This window comes from Malania oleifera, chromosome 4 (assembly GCF_029873635.1).
Source record: "Malania oleifera isolate guangnan ecotype guangnan chromosome 4, ASM2987363v1, whole genome shotgun sequence".
In the NCBI taxonomy this organism is placed as follows: Eukaryota; Viridiplantae; Streptophyta; class Magnoliopsida; order Santalales; family Ximeniaceae; genus Malania; species Malania oleifera.
The window spans coordinates 33,940,042-33,959,451 of NC_080420.1; the positions used below are offsets into that span (position 1 = coordinate 33,940,042).

At 36.3% G+C, this 19,410-nt stretch overlaps 1 protein-coding gene across 3 annotated transcripts in view; it reads right to left on the reverse strand.

The window, feature by feature from the left end:
- Positions 1 to 17,541, reverse strand: part of LOC131153244 (transcription factor BIM2) — a 29,738-nt gene extending 12,197 nt beyond the window's left edge. Inside the window, exons 1-6 of one of the 3 annotated variants that reach the window (XM_058105417.1) lie at positions 17,226 to 17,541; positions 16,935 to 17,091; positions 16,652 to 16,739; positions 2,090 to 2,159; positions 1,883 to 1,978; positions 478 to 890 (exon numbers count right to left, since the gene is read on the reverse strand). In XM_058105417.1, coding sequence (XP_057961400.1) covers positions 478 to 890; positions 1,883 to 1,978; positions 2,090 to 2,159; positions 16,652 to 16,739; positions 16,935 to 17,025 — 758 coding nt within the window. In that variant the 5' untranslated portion in view covers positions 17,026 to 17,091; positions 17,226 to 17,541. The remainder of the gene's footprint in view (positions 1 to 477; positions 891 to 1,882; positions 1,979 to 2,089; positions 2,160 to 16,651; positions 16,740 to 16,934; positions 17,092 to 17,225) is intronic. The other 2 variants (XM_058105415.1, XM_058105416.1) reach the window with 2 other exon arrangements.
- Between the last annotated feature and the right edge of the window lie 1,869 nt (positions 17,542 to 19,410).

The following is a 19,410-nucleotide window of genomic DNA, read 5'->3' on the forward strand; positions in this document are numbered from 1 at the left end:
TCCAAATAGTTAAAAAATGGATTATCCTTGGCAAGGAGACACCCTACTCAGGCTCCCCCTACCCCTTCTCTCTCTTCCTCTCTCTCTCACTCTCTCACGCATACATTTCTAATTGATAAACCAAATAACTAGAACATGCTTTTATTGTAGCTAAAGTAAAAACTGTTCATTTAAACTAAAACAAGACAATCAATTTCGAGGGGTTATACATATACATGAAAACATGCATAAACATATCAAAATACCCCAACTGCAGAACAATGTGTTATGGTGCATTACCATGCCTCACAACTGAAACAACAGCAATCAATAACAAGGCAACAGTAAAGTAATTTAAAAGGGAACAAGGGTTAAAATGGACTTTGGTTGGTATCCGAAGATTGAATATGGAATGCAAATATATCTAAAACTGTAGAATCTTAATAGGTTTTCAATGAATATAGACAAACCAAAAAATCCTTTTCTTTAAGCTCTCACCCTTGAGAGTAAGCACTTGAGATATTAATTGTGCCTCCTTCGATCATCAGCTCCTCCTGTTGATTCAGTGTATTGCTGTTGATGTGGCACTCTGCTGATTGTGCATCAGAAACTGGCCTTTGCATAGGATTCACAAGCATGCTGTCACCCTGAACAGCAGGCATATTAGCCTGCAAAGGCATGGTTATGGCTATTGCCTTGTTAGCTATCTCAGGTTGCTGGTCCATCACTTTGGCAGCAGCATCCCTACTAGGATCGAAGTCTAAGGGATTCTGCGCATTTGCAAGCATTGATGGGGTAATATTCATGTTATTCTCATCAAACTTCCCAGAAACTGTAGACCCTGGACCAGAACCATTCTTCATGGCTTGAGGGTGGCCAACAAGACTTTGAACGCGCCAGTGACTGTTTCTCTGTCTCAAGCAGGAGATGTTAGCATACTATAGGATATCCCACAATTATTTAGAAGAGCAAACTCCATTTTTAAAGGAAGAAACAAAAATTGATGCAACTTATAAACCTGAGGAAATGCAAAATAACTACATATCAGCAAATCAGGAACAAGAAGCATGAAGTGAGGGACTTCGATCAGAAGTGTAGGTCATAATCCATAATATTAGAGGTTACAATTAAGGAAGTAATTCAACTTATGCTCAACTTTGACCACAATCATCTTTTCTTCAAAAAGAATTTTTCTTAACATCAAAATGTTTTAATTCCACAGAATTACAATCTTATGATGTATTGCACCAACATATAGGGAGAATATTCCAACAACTAGCATAAACATGATTTACAAAATCTTTACTTTAGATTTTCTCATTTTAGCTCCTTTATGGTTAATGATGATTTGCCATAAAGGAGATAAATGGAAAAGGTGTTACATCCAAACCTGAAGTCATAGGTTCAAATCACAGAAACAGTCTCTCCAAGCATGGAGGTTAGACTGCATTCTTTTAGCCTCCCCAGACCCCCAACAGCGTGGAAGCCTGGTGCATTCTGTATTTCATTTATGGCCAATGATTATTTACAATTTTGGCTTCAAATTACAATAGACAAATTGGCAGTGATTGAGCCACAAATGTAGTAGATATTTGTTTCAGACAAAATAAAGTTTCAAAGAACATATATAACAACTATTTCATAATTTCAGTGTAATTCATAAACTAAAAAAATCTGAGGTTAAACATTCGTACTTTCATATAAATGATTCTTATGGTATGATGCTCCCAAAACTTTATCCAACCAAAGCCCACTGGAACTTTTAAAATTCCATGGCTCAACATAAAATCAACACAAAAGCTACAAGTTGCATGGATATGCATCCAGATGCATACATAAATGGGTGAGCATGCAGGAGAACTTTCCACATGGACAGCGTATAGGGCCAGGTTTTGAAGCTTACCCATGGCATCAACTTTGTAGGTTCTGCACTCCACCCTTGGTATGACCCTTCAAACTTTTGTACCTTTTCCTGTAAAAATTGTACATACTCGATCACCTGCATAAGATCATTTAATAATTTGGTATTCAGCAAACAAATTTAAAGCACAAAACTTCTCAATGTACGAAGCAGATACATCATAATTTATTCCCACATTAAATCGCGAACCTCTAAGAGGAATGATGCTGTATCTCTCTTTTGGTCACTATGGGGAATAAGATCTCTTAAAATCTGAAATCTGAATGAAAAATATTAATGTTCTCCAGGTTATGTTCAAAAAGGACTCAAAGTAATTGGGAAAAAATTAACAATGCATTTAAAAATCAAAAATAATTCCCACATCCATCCTTGAGCTCTTGGGTAAAACAATCCATGAGACTAGAACAATAAAAATAAATAATCTTAGAGGAGTTTGGCTCATAAATTTTCATAGATTTATTATTGTCTCGTAACTCCATTAAAACAAGGAGAAATAAGAGAAACAGACAAACCAAAAACAGCTCCACAAAAATAATGACACAAACCAGGACAATGATGAGAATGAGGTAACGATACTCCACGTGCATCCTGTCAAAGCCAATGCTTCATAATCCCAGACTAATAACCAAACATTTATACACGTGAAAGAAGCCACCAATCATCTTAAGGCTTGTTCTCATAAATTCCGAGCAAATGTGTTCCATAATGTAAAACTATTTAGTCCACAAACTCCATAAAACAATTTAGCTAGGAAGTGATCATTGATCTAAATTCAGCTTTGGAGGAAGCATCAATAATTTCCTCTTGAAGTTATTCTAGGCTCAAAAATAATTTCCAACTCCGAGAATACACCAGCCAAGCAGTCAGAAACTAGCCAAAAAATAATTTTGCAATACAGATTATAAATTTTAATTAAAAATTGTCTAAACAGGCAATTAGGTGGCATTTGGTAAATCAATACTTCACACTGAGAGTGTTTTGGTGGCTAAGGTTTACAAGACTAAACTAGAGTGAATAATCTAGGACTGGACTAGCTGCAATAAATCCAGTCCCATGTTCCATAAAGGATATGGTAATCCTTTACCAAAATACCCTTAATGAAAAGAGCAACATAACAAAAAAACCAATGACAGCTCAGTCATTTTTGTTTTATTCGTTCTTATTTATTTACTTTGGCTATTTGCTTAGCTAACCTATCCTAGTGTCATGAGCCAAGTGTTTCACACCCAGTAAAAGGTAATGTGGCACTAGCTAAAGCACTCTTGTTTAACTAGTCAGCCAAAGATAATTGTGATTTACCACAGAAACACATTCACAGCAGTCCAATAAAGTAAGCAAAAGCAGTAAACAATTCATAAAGTAAATGGCAAGCAAGCAGCAAACATTGAAGCAATGTAATTCATTAACAAACATCTAGGTGAACAATGTTTGTTTAGTAGAGGAGGCAAGTAAGCTAAACACGGTTAACAAAAGCTAGTGAGCTTTACGAGATTGATGAACACTCACCCTCCCCTAAAGAGCTTTATATGCTATTTAAGATCTGGCACTGGAAATAGAAAGATGTTCAAGGAGTCATACTCCCATTTTACACTAAGACAAACACACTCAAAGCGTAAAATCTATACTAGTATTTACATGATAGTAACCTATCCCATGCACACAAGACAAGCGGTCACAGCCAAGCATAATGCCCTAAAAAAACTTGGCTCCTGACGTTCTCCCCCACTTATCCAGTCGATGTCCTCATACACTTTGACGCTAGGTGCACTTCAACTTGATCTATGAACGGTTGCATGTCTTCCGCTGAAATCCAAATGATTCCTTTGTCTCCAAGGCTTTCCACTTCACTAAGAACTCATGCTGCTTCTTCCTTGATCACGTGAACTCTTTATCTGCAAGGATATTTTCAACTTCTCTTCTATCAAGTTGTGTCTTCATTGATGCTTTGGTTGACTAACTTTTTCTTAGATCTTCAGTGTCAGTGTTGAATGGCTTGATGCAGCTAACATGAAACACAGGCTATACTTTCATCCAAACCAAAGCTCAACCTTATAAGAGGTCTCCCTAACTTTAGCCAAGATGGGGATTAGTCTTTCATATTTACAAAGTAGTGTCCTATCTCAACCCCGTAGTAAGTAGTGACCTGAACTATTCAGGATGGAGCTTAATAAGCACCAAGTCACCCATGTTGAAGTGCAATAATCTTCTCCCCTCATCTACCCACTTCTTCATTATTGTTGGTTGTTGAGCTCTTTTGGACATTGAAATAGAACTAAGCCACATTGAGTAATTGCACCCAATTCTTGTGATTGGTGGTGATGAAATGAGACAAGCACTCCTCTAGTAGTCTATTGAACCTCCCTGACTATCCATTTGTTTGCAGGTGGTAACTCAAAAAGATGTCAAACTATAAATCAAGAATTCTGAAAAGTTCTATCAAGAAGTAGCCACTGAATCTTGAGTCTCGATCACTGATAAATATCTTGAGGAACACCCCAATACTTCACAATATGTCTGAAAAATAATTGTGATGTCTCCTCTGCCAAACAGTACTCGAGTGCAGGTATGAAAGTACCTTACTTTGAAAACCTGTCTATAACCACAAGTATAGACCCTGCAACTCCACTTTTGGAAGGTTGGTGATGAAGTCAAGGGAGACACTTTCCCACGGTTTGGACAATACTTAAGGGGCTCTAGCATCCCTGCAATCTTCCTGCCCTCCACCTTGTCTTGCTAGCAAGTGAGATAGGTTTGGGTATACTTGACCACATAATCACGCATTTGTGGCCAATAATACCTCAACTTCATCAATGTCAAAGAGCGATGCCATCATAGATGACCTGCCCACTTGGTGTCATAACACTTTCTTAATAGTGTTTTCCTCAAATCTCCAACTCAGGCACAAAGAGCCGAATACCTTGTATCATCAGCGATCCATCTTCTAACCAAAAATGGTGCACTTTGTCCTCTCCATCGACTTTATGAGATTATGGGCAACTAGATCTTCAGCAAGGTTCTCCTCAATGCATTCCTGCATCATTATGGTAACCTTACTTACCATCAACTATGTCACCATCTATAAGGCTGCAAGCTCGGCCTTCCTACTCAATGCATATGCGACTTCATTCATCTAACCCACCCTGTTGGCAAAGAATTTTTTCCAACAAGCTTGCTTGGGTGATAACATGGTTGAGTAAAGAAGTGAATAACAATCAAGTTATCTATTTTCACCACAAACTTTGACCCAACTAGGTAATGTCGCCACCTAAAAAAAATGTATCACCAATAGCATCGCTTTCTCTTGAGTTACTCCATTCGACATTACTAAGCTTACGGATCTAGTACACAACAGAATGTCCCTCCTGTAACAAGACTCCCTAAGGGCATAATATGATGCACCTATATACATTGAAAATATTTCATGATGTCCAAAAGAACAAGTGCTAGATATTGCATCATGGCATCCTTCAAGTTGTCAAAGGCTCCCTAGCACTTCTTTATCTAGTTCCACCCATGACCCTTCTTGAGCAGTTCTGTCAAAGGAGCAATTCTCCTCTAATACCCCACCACAAACTTTCTGTAACAAGTCCAAGAAAAGAACCCAGCTCCTTCACTATTGTTGGGATTTTCTAATCTTGAATACCACTTGCCTATTCCATATCCATCCAGATATGACCTTGCTCAATCACATTACCAAGGAATTTGATGCTCCGTTGAGCGTATGAACACTTCTCTTTATTCACATACAAACTATTCTCCTTCAACCTGTCAAACACCTTCCATGGATGCTTTTTATGTTCTTTCCAAGTGGAACTGTAGACAACAAAGTCATCCAAGTATACCATGACAAACTTGTCGAGATATTCAGGAAATACATAGTTCATCAAGGTGAAGAATGTCGTTGGCGCATTCTTCAACCTGAATATCATCGCCAAGAACTCATATGCCATATACCATATCACATAGGTTGTCTTCAGTACATCCCCATCTGCTTTCCTCACCTAATAGTAGGTTGACCTCAAGTCAAGTTTGATGAAGTACTTTGCAGATTTAACCAATCAAACAAACCACCAAATAGTGGAATAGGGTGCTTGTTGCATACAATCACCTTGTTAAGCACACAGTGGTCCACACACATCCGCATGTTCTCACCATGTTTCCTCTGAAACAACACCGATGTTCCGAATGGTGCCTTGGAAGGACATATATAGCCGCTTCCAACAGCTCATCAACTTGTTTCCTTAACTCTACTAACTCTAGAGGCGTCATCCTATATTGGCCCTTTAGCATATGGCTTCACTCATAGTAACAACTTGATCTTATGCTCCCTAACTTATTGTGTTGGCAAGTTGTAAGATAACTTACTTGACATCACAACTTTGTACTCATCCAACACAACTTGGATGGTAGTAGGCACCAGCTCTTGGCCTACATCTTCATCTACCACCACGTGGCAAGATATATCGGTTCACCTTCCTCAATCCTTTCTTGAGCTAAATGGAAAAAAGAAACTTCGCATTGTCTCCTTTCTTCACAACGGGTTGCAACATGCATGGGTGGTCTCCCATTAAGCAACGAGATCAGGCAAACAACATCAGCATGGTTTTAAATCACGGTAGTGGGTAGCGTAACGTAACGGTAATGGGTGTAATGAGAAGCGGGAGTAGCGGATGTTACATAACAAGAAGTTAGTGTAACGGCCGTGAATTTTTTTGAAGCTATACAACCGTGTGCATATTAGCGTACTTGCATGTTCTAAGCTTTTAGCCCTTCTTAGAAAGAGTTTTAGTGTATTTTGGATCCTTTAGTTTGAGTAACTAAGTTATTTAGTAAGGGCAACAAGTTTACATTTGTTTTAAATCACCATTGATAGAAAAATTACGTGCGTGCATATTTATACTTCTCATTGTTCTTATCTATGATAAATTTTTATGTGTTCTAAATTAAATAATAAAATAAAATATATTATACTCTCCATTAATCTATTAGACACATAAGACATACGAATAATACAAATATAAAATAGCTAAAAAATAAGGAAGGTTGAAGCTGAAAATATAGAACATAAATATCACATTACTAATATTATCAAAATAAAATATTTTCCTAACACGTTAGTATTTTCAAATTGTTAATTAATGCATCTCTTGTAAGTATTTAAAGAAATAGTAAATTTTGCATTATTGTCATCCTCATTATAATCTTTTCCCCCTCTTGCCACATGGTATATTGAGAATGATTTATGAAAGAAAGGGAAAAAGTGAGACGAAAAAGTAAAAAATAAAATAATTTTTTTGGTGTAACAGTCCTGTAGCGGTTATGTAATGGTCATAGCGGCCTTTACGTAATGGTCACGGTCCGTAACAGCCGCTATAGTCGTGATTTTTTTTCCCACTGATTTCGCGGCGTGTAACGACATCGATAACCCAAAAAATCGTCACGTAACGGGGTTATGCAACGGTCGTGGCCATTATTTAAAACCATGAACATCAGTACCGCCTTAGTCTCCCTTAGAAATTTCATTCCAAAGGATCACTTGGAAATCATCCAACAGCACAACTGTGAAATTCTTATGTGTTACCCACTATCCAACCTTCACAATCACTTGCTTGGCAACTCCTAGAGAAGGCTGAGCTATGAAGTTAAAAGCTTTCATGCGTCATGAATCCTACTTTAAGAAAAAATTGAGTCCCTACATTTCTGCTTGTGAGAAAAAATTATGGGTAGGCCCACTATCAACCATAGTACGTGAGCCCTTCCCATTGATCTGTAGATCCACAAACGTTAACCCTTTAGCTTAGGTAATTTTTGTCTCTTTCATATGCCTCTCCAATGTGTTTACTAACCGCATTGCACCCATCTTTAGTGTTTCCTTCTCATTCTCATCATTTTGCAGTGCCTGCTCCGCAAGCTTGTAAAGCATTAAGTGATGACTTGTAAAGGCACTCGACAACACTATAAGGGCCACAACAAAAGAAGCATGTCATCTTACTCTTATTTGGTTGTTGAAGGATCAATATAATGAAATTTCTTTTGAATTTGATGCCTCGGTATCGACTCCCCCACTTTTGGGTTTGCCCCTTCTTGAAAGACTTCATTATTTCCACCCCCACCACTCTCTTTGGAAGTTGTGGAACTCTCTCCAGCATAGTCAATCAAGCATTCTACGGTAGCATGTGCATATACAAGCCTTGAACTCTATCGATGAAATTTTGTCCTTGCCCACAATTTCAACCCCTCAAGAAAATAGAACAACTTGTCTTTCTTCGACATGTCCCAAATATCAAACATCAAAACAAAAAACTATTTCACAAACTCCTTGATTGACCCATTGTGCTTAAGGTCTCTCAATTTACGTTGAGCATTGCACTCAACATTCATAGGAGAGAATTGGGTCCTGAGCTCTCTCTTCAAGTCTGCACAACAATCAACTGCAGTGTCCATTCTTAATTTCATCATACTTGGTATGCCACCACAATTTAGTGTCACCAACCAAGTATATAGTTGCAGTGATCACTTTCACCTATTCTAAGTCGGTCCTCGTCATCCAAAAGTATTGTTCCATATCAAATAAGAAATTCTCCAATTCCTTAGCATCACAGACACCCCCAAACGTCCTAGGTTCTAGCACCCACATTCCTCATATGCTTTGTATCATTGGAGTTTCCCATAGCAAGAACCATCATGTTCATCTTTGCAATTAGATCCGCCATCTAAGCATATAAAGTTTCTACAACATGGTGGAAGTCCTTTGACATTTCCACCATAGAACTTTGTTGATGTTTTTGTAATCCTTCCAAAGAATCAACATGTTCAACAAGTTTAACCATCTCCATGGCTACATTGTTGGTTGTATTCTCCTATGCCACTAGCGGTTCAGTTCTCTCGGTCAATCTTAACACAATCCCACAACAAAAGCAACTAAACTCACATAGCAAGTAACCAAGCTCTGATACCAATTGTCACGAGCCGAGCATTTTACACCTTGTGAAGGGTCGTGCAGCACTAGCTAAAGCACTCCCGTTTAACGAATCGGCCAAAGATTACTGCAATTTACCACAAAAACACCTTCACAACAGTTGAATTTAAAGTAAGCAAAAGCAGTAAGCAGTAAGCAATTCATGAAAGTAAATGGCAAGCAAGCGGTAAACAATGAAGCAATGTAACAAACACCTTTATGAGCAACATGTGTTTAGCAAAGGAGGCACATAGGCTAAACACGATTAACAAATGTTCGTGAGTTTGACAAGATTTATAAACACTCACTCACCCCCAAAGAGCTTTATATGCTATTTTAGCTCTAGCACTAGGAAACATCAAAATGTCTGAGGAGTCATACTCCCATTTTACACTAAGACACAAACACACTCAAAGCATAAAACCTATACTAAGATATACATGATGTCCCATGCACACAAAAAATGTGGTCACTATGCTTGCCCATCCCATGCACACAAGACAAACGGTCATAGGCAAGGCAAACATAATGCCCTAAACAAGCTTGGCTCGTGACATTCCCTAGCTTAGCCAATGAAGCCACCAAAACAAAACGCACCCACAAGAAATTGGAATCGAAATGGTCAACTCCAATTCATAACATTTGGTTTACAAAATTCCATTCCAATTTTTTACTCAGAATTGAATTTCCCTTGAGCTCCTTGACTCTGGTTTCATAGCATAGGATCGCCAATTTTGGATGGTATCAAATTTTTTAATCAAAAAAGAAAAAATATTATTAAGAAAGAACATCTGTCTTGTATGTAATTTAAAAAAAAAAAAAAAAAAAACTCAATCTTGCCCCTTTCAACATCCTTGCATACATGCATATGCATCTAACTATAACAAAGATATGCATGCATTCATTTATGCAAGGACATACATACATATGCATAATCTATCCATACACATATTTACATAACCATACGCATGCATTTATGCACAAAAACATGTTCATTCGTATATGTATACATATTACAATATAATATACTATGCCATAATTTGTATTAGACAAAAGAATAAAAAAATAATGTTACTATTATGATATTATTAAATAAAAAAATATGATATAAAATCTAAAATAATAGTAATAATTTTACATGATATTATGATAAAATGCAATATATAATTATATCATTAAATAAAAATATGATAAAGTTTAAAAATAATAGCAATAATATAGTATGATAATATGATATAATAAATTAAAAAAGGGCAGCCCGGTGCGCAAAGCTCCCGCGTATGCAGGATCCGATACAATATATTATTTTATTTTTTAATTATATAATAAACCAATTATCATACGACAATTAATGTTATATTTTATCATACATAGTACTCTATTATAGATACACAAAACTATTGCATTATCTTTGCAATTAATGATAGTCTTATATAGTATTATCATCATTTCATATTAACTTAAATAAACTTTTTGTACCATGTAGTGGCATAATAAACAAATTAGATTGGTTTCAGTTCTTATATTCGCATATACCAAACACTAACAATACAATTCTGATTTTGATCATATGCTGAACCAAATACAAGGGGAATTTACCATTCTGTTTTTTATTCCAATGCATTCCAATTCCAACTATGATTCAAATTGTGAATCAAATGCCACCATAATGCCTTAGCTCATCACATAGTTCAAAGTTGCTTAATAGTAAAAATTGCTTTTCCTATTTTAATCTACCAATACGAAGTTGATGGCTTCAAATAGCAGCATTCAAACGAGTGCAAAACCTTGAATTTCAGTAGAAAAATTGACAGCACATATCTCGTAAAGTACAAGCCACCACACCAAGGTAATTAACTCCCCAAGAAGAGACCATTTAGGCTTCGGCTACTGAGTGAGCAAAAACCTTTTTGCAATTTAACTTCAGTCCTAGTGCATGGTCACTTGTTAATTGCTCGTGAGAATCAAAAACTTCATTAATCACAAATATGAAAAGGGCAGGCTGCTAAGATGGGCCACTGGTTCACTTATTCATGGTACGCTTTCTAATATTTTTTTCAATATATATTACTAATTAACTCAATTATTAGAGAATCATGTAAAAATATTCTTGCAATGACCCAACAACTCATCCATGCATGAAAAATACAGACATGTGACATGTGTATCTCCTTGAGATACCCTAATCCTCTTGTAGTTAATAAGAATTTTATTTGAATTTTGAATTTTAAATGTAGCAAGATAATAATGATGTATACTAATAAATATCCAATATCAATATTAAAAAAAAAACACTCAAACCATTTCTACCATCTTCAAGATTTAAATGGTATCAGAAACTAGAGGATTAGTGTTCATGGCTTCACCAAACTTACTCACAACTATGTGAGCAATGAATCCTCAATCAATCCTTCCCTTGACAACTCAACCCAACACACCTGTCATCATCAACTTTAACAGCATTGTTCTTATCAAACTTCACCATAATAATTGTATCCTTTGGAGGTCTCATTATGTGATTATGGACTAGATGGCTTCATCAGCAGCAAAAATGTCTGTCCACTGTTTGTCAGTAAAACTGCTTTAGCTGCAGATGGTGACTCTCAAATGGTGGAACTCAACCAAGAATTTGGTGCTTGGCAGTGCCAAGGTAGGCTCCTTCTCAGTTGGATTTTATCCTCTTTGTCTGAACCAATATTGGCCTACGTCCTTGAATGAAGTTCGATCTTGAAAACACTGTGTTGATCATAACGGAAAGAAAGAGAGCACAACTTTGCCTCTTTGTTGAACCACCGACTTGAACACAATGACCTCTGATTAGGACCAAGAACCAATTTGAATTTTGATCTTGAAGGTCAGCAAACCAATGACTGAATACTTGAGCATCATGTAGAATTTTGCAGACAATCTTGTTGCAACCAGGACGCTCATGAACTGAAGAATTAGTCATATAAATCCTTGGTGCACTTGGATCCCAATATGCTCCATCAGTTATTTCACTTACCATGCCAAATGACTCAGCCTCTTTTGATGATCTAACGCGTATACTACTCACTGATGAATATTGGAGAATTCATGCAAGATAAGTACCGCCAGCTAATGCGGCCACCAAAAACAACACAAGGCCTTATTTTGGTTCTCATTCCAACTCTCAAAAACATGCTTCTAATCAACAGCAGCAAATTAGAGGCCACAGCAACAACATCAAGGATCATTCAAACCCAATTCTGGTGGTTACTTTTGGAGTAAGAGATTAGAGATCTCACGAGATAAAATATGGTCAAAGTGCTGAATCTGCAACAAAATTGAGCAGACAGCAACACAGTGCTGGAATCAATTCAATCAGTTCTATACTGGTGAAATATTCCCACAAACCCTCAGCAATGCTTGCTCCACCTCAACTGTAAGTGATCAGGTTGAGTACATGGGCAGTGGAGCATCGAATCATCTTGCAACTGACCTCAACAATATCTTCATTCAAAGTATAATGGCACCAACAATATCGCTACTGATAATGGTATACCCATGGTTTTAAATAATGATAATGGCCGATGTTATGGTCACAGCTGTCATGGACATTACACAATGGTTAATGGATGCCACATCTATCAATTCATTTTTTGCATCAGCAAACTTCTTAAGAACATATAGATTCACAAGTTTTGATCCCAAAATCCTATATACTGATGCTTTAAATGATTTAGTAAATTTTAATCACTTCCAATATAACGTATACTACAAGCATTGGATATCATCTTGGTTGCTTTAGTTGCTATTGGCGAGAAGAAGCATTCATTCGCTAATTTTCACTACTTTATTGAATAGGAATGAAATTCAAACTAAGAAATCATAAATATAAAGAAATATAAAATATTGAATGTCATCTTTTGCATTCTTTGAGTCTTTAAGCAAGAACAAATATGGATACAATAGAATGTCTTTTAGTCTCCAAACTAGGTGTGGAAAAAACTTTAAAATAAAATAAAATAAAATTGAAAGAATTTAGAATACAAACATATGTAATTTCATGAGAGAAGAAGTTGGGTTTATTTGAATAGTAGTTACTAAAAAAATGCATACCAATTGTCAAGGAAAGTAAACCCAAATTTTATTTTTTTTTAAATAAAAAGTCACTAATTATATAAACCAACTTAAAATTGAGTTTCTAAGCTTCAATAAAGGGGAAATAGAGAGGGAATGCCAAAAAAAAAAACAGTTTGGCACTATAGTGGCCCATAGCAGTCTATAACGGCTATTACGATTGTGAATCAAAATATCTCAAAAATATCAACCATGTAATAGTCGTGGAAGCCACTAATACTATTACATAATATCCATAACGGCCATTATGCACTGATTTTTAGAACTATGGGTATAGCCTTACCTAGTGAACACTTGCATCATTGTTCTATTTCCTCTCTTTCTAGTCTAATAATTCTCAAAAATGTTTTAGTTCTCCAATTTACCAAAATTTTGTTGAATGTCTCAATTGACACCCAGCAATCTTTTTTTTTTTTTAATTTCATCTGTATGATTGTTTTGTGAAGGATCACACAAAGGCAATCCTCCTCCATGAATAGGGGCTTTACAAATTTCCTTCATCTTTCAACTTTTCTTCCATATCTCCCTCACAATGTGCCCTCATTTGCAAACATCTCACCCCTGATATCTGGCATAACTGCCTTGGTCACCTTTTCGCTGCACTTGCCAAGCAGCACCCCTGATATCTGGCATAACTGCCTTGGTCACCTTTTTGCTGCACTTGTCAAGCACGTTTCTTGTCATCACAAGCTTCCTCTTTGAGGTAAAAAAGTCACAAGTTTGTTCATTATGAGTTTATCACAAACTTATGAAGAACAATCATCATAATCTTCCAACAAATTACTCAATATCTAGTACCTTAATGACAACCGAAGCAAGAGCACATTGTTAAACTTGGATGATTGATTCACAAGTATTGTTATTACTCATATTTGGGATTACGCATTTCAATCAGCCATCTATCTTATAAATTGTCTACCAGCACCAACTATACATCACTTGTAACCCTTACAAAAATAATATGGATGTGCACAAATTTACGTATTTGTCAAGGTTTTAGGGCATCTCTGTTTTCCATATATCCACCCATACAATTCTAATAAACTTGAGTATCATACCCATCCTTGCTTATTTCTTGGCTACAATAAAAAACACAAGGGGTATAAATGTCTTATTTTGCCTTCCAATTGTATTCTTATCTCACATCATGTAATTTTTTATGAGTCTTAATTTCCCTCACTTCCCTAACTTCATTTCCCTACACCTCTTCGTCGCATCCATTCAAAAACTCATATTTCAGTGAGTCTTTCATCATCCTCTCATACCATTTTGGAGCAATGCATTCCTTAAATAAGCATCCATCAAATTCCTTATGCCATTCAAACTTCTTTACTTCTATTTCTCCTTCATCCTCTCCGCCTTTATAACCTAGTATTCATCCTTCCACTCCTATTTTCATTCTTGTTGTTCCAACTACCAAAATGTTTCATCTAAATCCATTTCTTTGCTATGATCACCAACTCCAAAACCAAGTCTCTAAAACCCAAAGACATCAAGCTACACAATGCTCCTTGCATTCACAAGATCTTAATATTCCAGAAATCACATGCCCACCACCAAGCATTATCCATGCTAACATCAAGCTATGCAAGAGGATATGATACATTCTTCGAAACGTCACCAATCCGGTCTCATGCCCATCCAATCAAAATAGAGCATGGTGCAAGTACATTTTCAAAATAAATAAAACCATAATGTAATGCAGGCGCATCACAAAGCCCAACTAGTGGCTAAAGGCTCTACCCAATCACCTACCATTGAGTTCTTTAATAAGTTCAATCCTGTCATGAAGCTCAGGACCATCCCTCCTATGCTCTCTATGGATTTGTTCATGAATTGGTGCATAAAGCAAATTGACATCAACAATACTTTCCTAAATGGTGATTTGATAGGAGAGGCTTATATGCATCAACCATTAGGGTTTGTCAGCAAACCTTATCCAAATTACATTTCCTATTTCCAAAAATTGTTATATGGCCTTAAACAAGCGCCTTGTACATGAACTTTCAAACCTTATGTTAACCTTTAGTTGCAATTCATCAACTCCGCTAACAATTTCTTTCAAGGTTGTGGTAATTATATTACCATTTTGCACATTTACATCAATGTCATTATTGTCACCAAGAATGATTCTAGTTATCTAACTCATTTTGTTCATGCTCTTGACAAAATCTTAATTCAGACATGCCCTAGACAAAACTTTTTCTCCCAAAGATGGGTCTTAACTATTTCCTAGGATTGAAGAAATACAAAACCTCTAGCCTTCACTTATTTCAATAGAAATATACAATAGATGTCTTGAAAAGATTTAAAAAAAAAAAAAAAAAGGTGCACAAGGATGGTGCATAGCCCATCTCATACCCAGAAGAAGATGACACACCAATTACAACTTAAAAGTTATTCCATGCCAAAGGTTACCCTTCCTCATAGCATAGTGGATGCTTTTTAGCAAGCCACCATCACACGACTAGATATCCCCCTTGTTGCAGATGACAATTGTCAATACATCATTACAACACATCTTTCATCAAGAGTATTCTTGATCACCGCAAGGTTTTCTAGTTGTCTGGTAATTTTGATTAGACTATATTTTTAGATGTCATCATGTAATAATATGTGGATTCAAGGTTCAATAACAAGGTGGAATATTGTCTCTTGGATTGGCCTTTACCATAGCTAAACCTCCATGAACAACACATTCTTGTCTCTCGGCCTTCTATTGTCCATTGTGACAACCTAAGTGTCACCAACCAAAAATTCTGTATTTCATTCTTGATTGTAACACATCAAACTTGACTTTGATTTTGTTCAAGAGAAGGTTCTGTGTCGTGATTTAATCATCAAGTGCTAAGGTGGAACATTGTGCCTTGTCCTTTACCTTGATTGTGTTAGTGTGGGTCAACTTCTTCTATGTGAACTACACATTCCCCTCTCTTGGCATCCTATTATCCATTGTCTGAGCCACACCTATATGTCTATAAAACCCATATTTCACTATTGGTCAAAACACATCATACTGGACCCCCATGTGTTTAAGAGAAGGTTCGTGTCACAATTTAGTTGTCAAGCATATTCCATCTCATTATCAAATTGCTGAAGTATTAGACAAAGGTTCAAGGAGCTCCTCCTTTCATTTTCATGGGGATAAACTCACAATGATGCCCTCCCCACTTCGCTTGCAAGGGGGCCTATAAGAGAATCATGTCAAGAATCCACCCAACAATTCATACATGCATGATAAACACATGTTTGTACCACCTCCATGAAATACCCTTGCCCTACTGTTGTAGTTGATATGGTTCTTTTTGAATTTTGTACTTCAAATATGGCAAGATAATATTTTGAGGACTCCTTATCCTCTCTCTCTCTCTCTCTCTCTCTCTCTCTCTCTCTCTCTCTCTCTCTCTCTCTCTATATATATATATATATATATATAATGTCTAAAAATAAATATAGCAAGATAATATTAGTGTGCACACTATAAATGCCAACCAATGTCAATGAAATACACTTGAAAAATTTTCACCATCTTCAAACCTTACAATTTACAGTTACTAAAGAGTAAACTTTCCCAACATCCTCGAGATGATAATAACACCAATTCATACTGAATTGAAAGCATAACAACGTGGAATTGAAACGTATCCACAAGAAGAAAACAAACAGAGATAAATTAGGCTACTTAGACTTGCCTCTCATTTATCTTGCTCCTTCTACGCTGCTCTGTGACAGAATGTTTTGAACGTATGGCATTTGCTTTCTGATCATTACTTTTCACCTCTGCTTTCATAGCCATCTTACAGTTACAATCGAAATAAAGTACCAAAAACGAAATTAAATTAAAGAAAGAAACTTAGCACAACCCAGCAATCGGCGCAAACCTGATATTGACCAAGGAACGATATAATCGATCCCCTAAACGGGATCAAAGAATTCCTATGTAAATGGAAGCAGGCGTGCATATGCCAGAAGTACCTTTATTATTGGACGGACCCTCTTTTTTGGCACCGAATTCCTCTTCCTCGTCTTCCTCCTCTTCTTGATGACTCTTCGCAGACCTCATCATCCTCGTGAAGCTCCGGGAAGTGCGCGCAACTTGCCAATATAATTTCAAAGTAATCCCCGACAATTCCTAGCAAAATCAAGAAAAAAAAAATCATTAGATTGATACCCAGTTCATGAAAAAACCCGGAACGGTCCAAACTTAAATTCAATCGCCAAGATTCGAAGATTTTGAGAGATGGGGGAAGACGACGAGGGTTTTACCGGCGGCCAACACAGTTCTTGCTTCCGCCACGGGCACTACTGCAAGTCTGGATTCTGGAATCGCTCCGCGCATACGGTGCGCTCGTGACTCAGTTCCGTGATTTTCCCTAGAGCCCCACAACTACCCTTTCAATCCAAGCCGTAGGATGGTGGGGTCAGCTCGTATGGCCGTCCGATGAGACTGGCGTTTTACTGTGCTAATTTTTGAGCTTCCCTGCGGTGTTAGTCAATCCAAGAAAGTTGGAACTTTGAAGCTACGAATCTCGTTTGAAGACCCAAATTTACACTATGGTCTATAGAGGGATGAACATGCTCCAATAGTATTAAGGGGTTGGGGCAGAGAAATAGGAAGAAAGATACTATTTGTGTTGGATGGATGGTAAAAGTATTTGAGAAAATACAAGGTATAACTTTTTTCCACGATGTAATCACCGTAATTTGGACGAATCCAAATAGAGAATAATAAAAAATATAATAAATGATATGATTTTAACTAATTATACTTGTCTAATTATAGATAGTATACTCTCCAATTATATATAGTCTCTTTTTCATCACTATATTTTTTTTATCTCTACAGATTTTGTCATTGATGTCATGTAAACTTAAAGTCGATTCTCGAGTCTTTTAAGTTACTTATTAAATTGAAGAAAAAGAAGTAATGCTTAAAAGAAACACCGCAAGTGAGGGGATGAGTTATTTATTGAGGAAAAAAATAAAAAAGAAAGTATGAGTAAAAAAATTAAATAAATGTGAGGAGATTAGAGATTTGGGAGAAAATAGACATGAATAGCATAAATCAAGATAATGACTTTGGATTAGGATAACAACAAATAGGCAAATTTCATTTTCTAACCTAAAGTGCATAGATATAAGTGTCTATTAAGACAAGCATTTGAGCAGAAATCCTTTTTTTTCAAGCAGCTTTTGACTTAAGTTTAACCAAAGTCAAGGAACTTAGGCCCAACTCAACTCAGTATAAGTTACACCCTAACCCAAGTATAGAATGTTTTTATGCTATTGAATGTGCTTTAAACCAAGTCAGAGATGGTCAAAATTGCAAAACCTGCCATCATAATGTGATATTGATCTTGTATGAACAATTCCCACAATAAAGCAATGATCTTCTTAATGAGCTTTTCTTGTTTAATTTAAGGAATTACAATTAAATAGAAGCAAAGAGCAAGATATTTGCTAAGCAAAACAATCAAAATATGGGGAGGGGGAGGGGGAGGGGGAGCGGGAGGGCTTGCTCATCCCAAATGCATGTTAGTTGCATGCCTTAAAATTAATTAGTATGATTGGATCTTTTTGTATTTTTTTCACATTTAATTAACAAAAGACAAGCTATTTTATTTATGTCATCATCAATATTACACAAATAAGTTCAATGTAAGTTGATAAGATAAGTTCTTGTACAAGTCTGGGACATATACTTCTCAATATTCATAAATGTTCCTAAATATATGACTATTAACTAGACACTAACTATTCAAATACACTAACCTATGTTATATTTGCCTTTCATGAATAACTAGTCTTATTTATACAATAAACATATGGGTATTTGATAAAGAACAACTAAGCACATTGAGTTATGATAAAATATATAAATGAAGTTTTGCTTGTCAGTGTCAACAACGGATTTTGTCTCGGGGGGCGATGAAGAAGGAATGGTGGTCCCCAAACGAAAAAGAAAGGAGTTTTGGTGAAAAGGGGCTAAGAACAATAAAAAAAAAAAGGGAGTTGCCACTTTAATTTTTTTTGAAAACACGAGAAAATAAAGAAAAACCCTACAAAAGATCTGCTAAAACCAGAAAATGAGTTCAAAAGTACACTCATGTGTAAGGAAGGTGATTAACCAATCATCTCAGTGATGATCAGCCTTTCAGCACCCTTAACGACACCCGTTCACAAATGGTTACCGCAATTATGTAGGTATTGCCTTAGAAAGAAAAGAAATAGAAAATGAAAGAGAAAAGATCCATTTGGTCCTCCAGTGACAAAATCACTAGCCGAACACTCCAACATGGCTTTGAGAAGTTTAGAGTATTACTCTAAAAAGGGTTTACCTCAGAACCTTAAGTTTTGATGAAAACATGATAATGGTAATGGCGATTGATGAAAATAAAAGTGTTGATTTGAAAAAAGTCAAGCTTGTATTACTGGCCTAGGAAAATTAAAG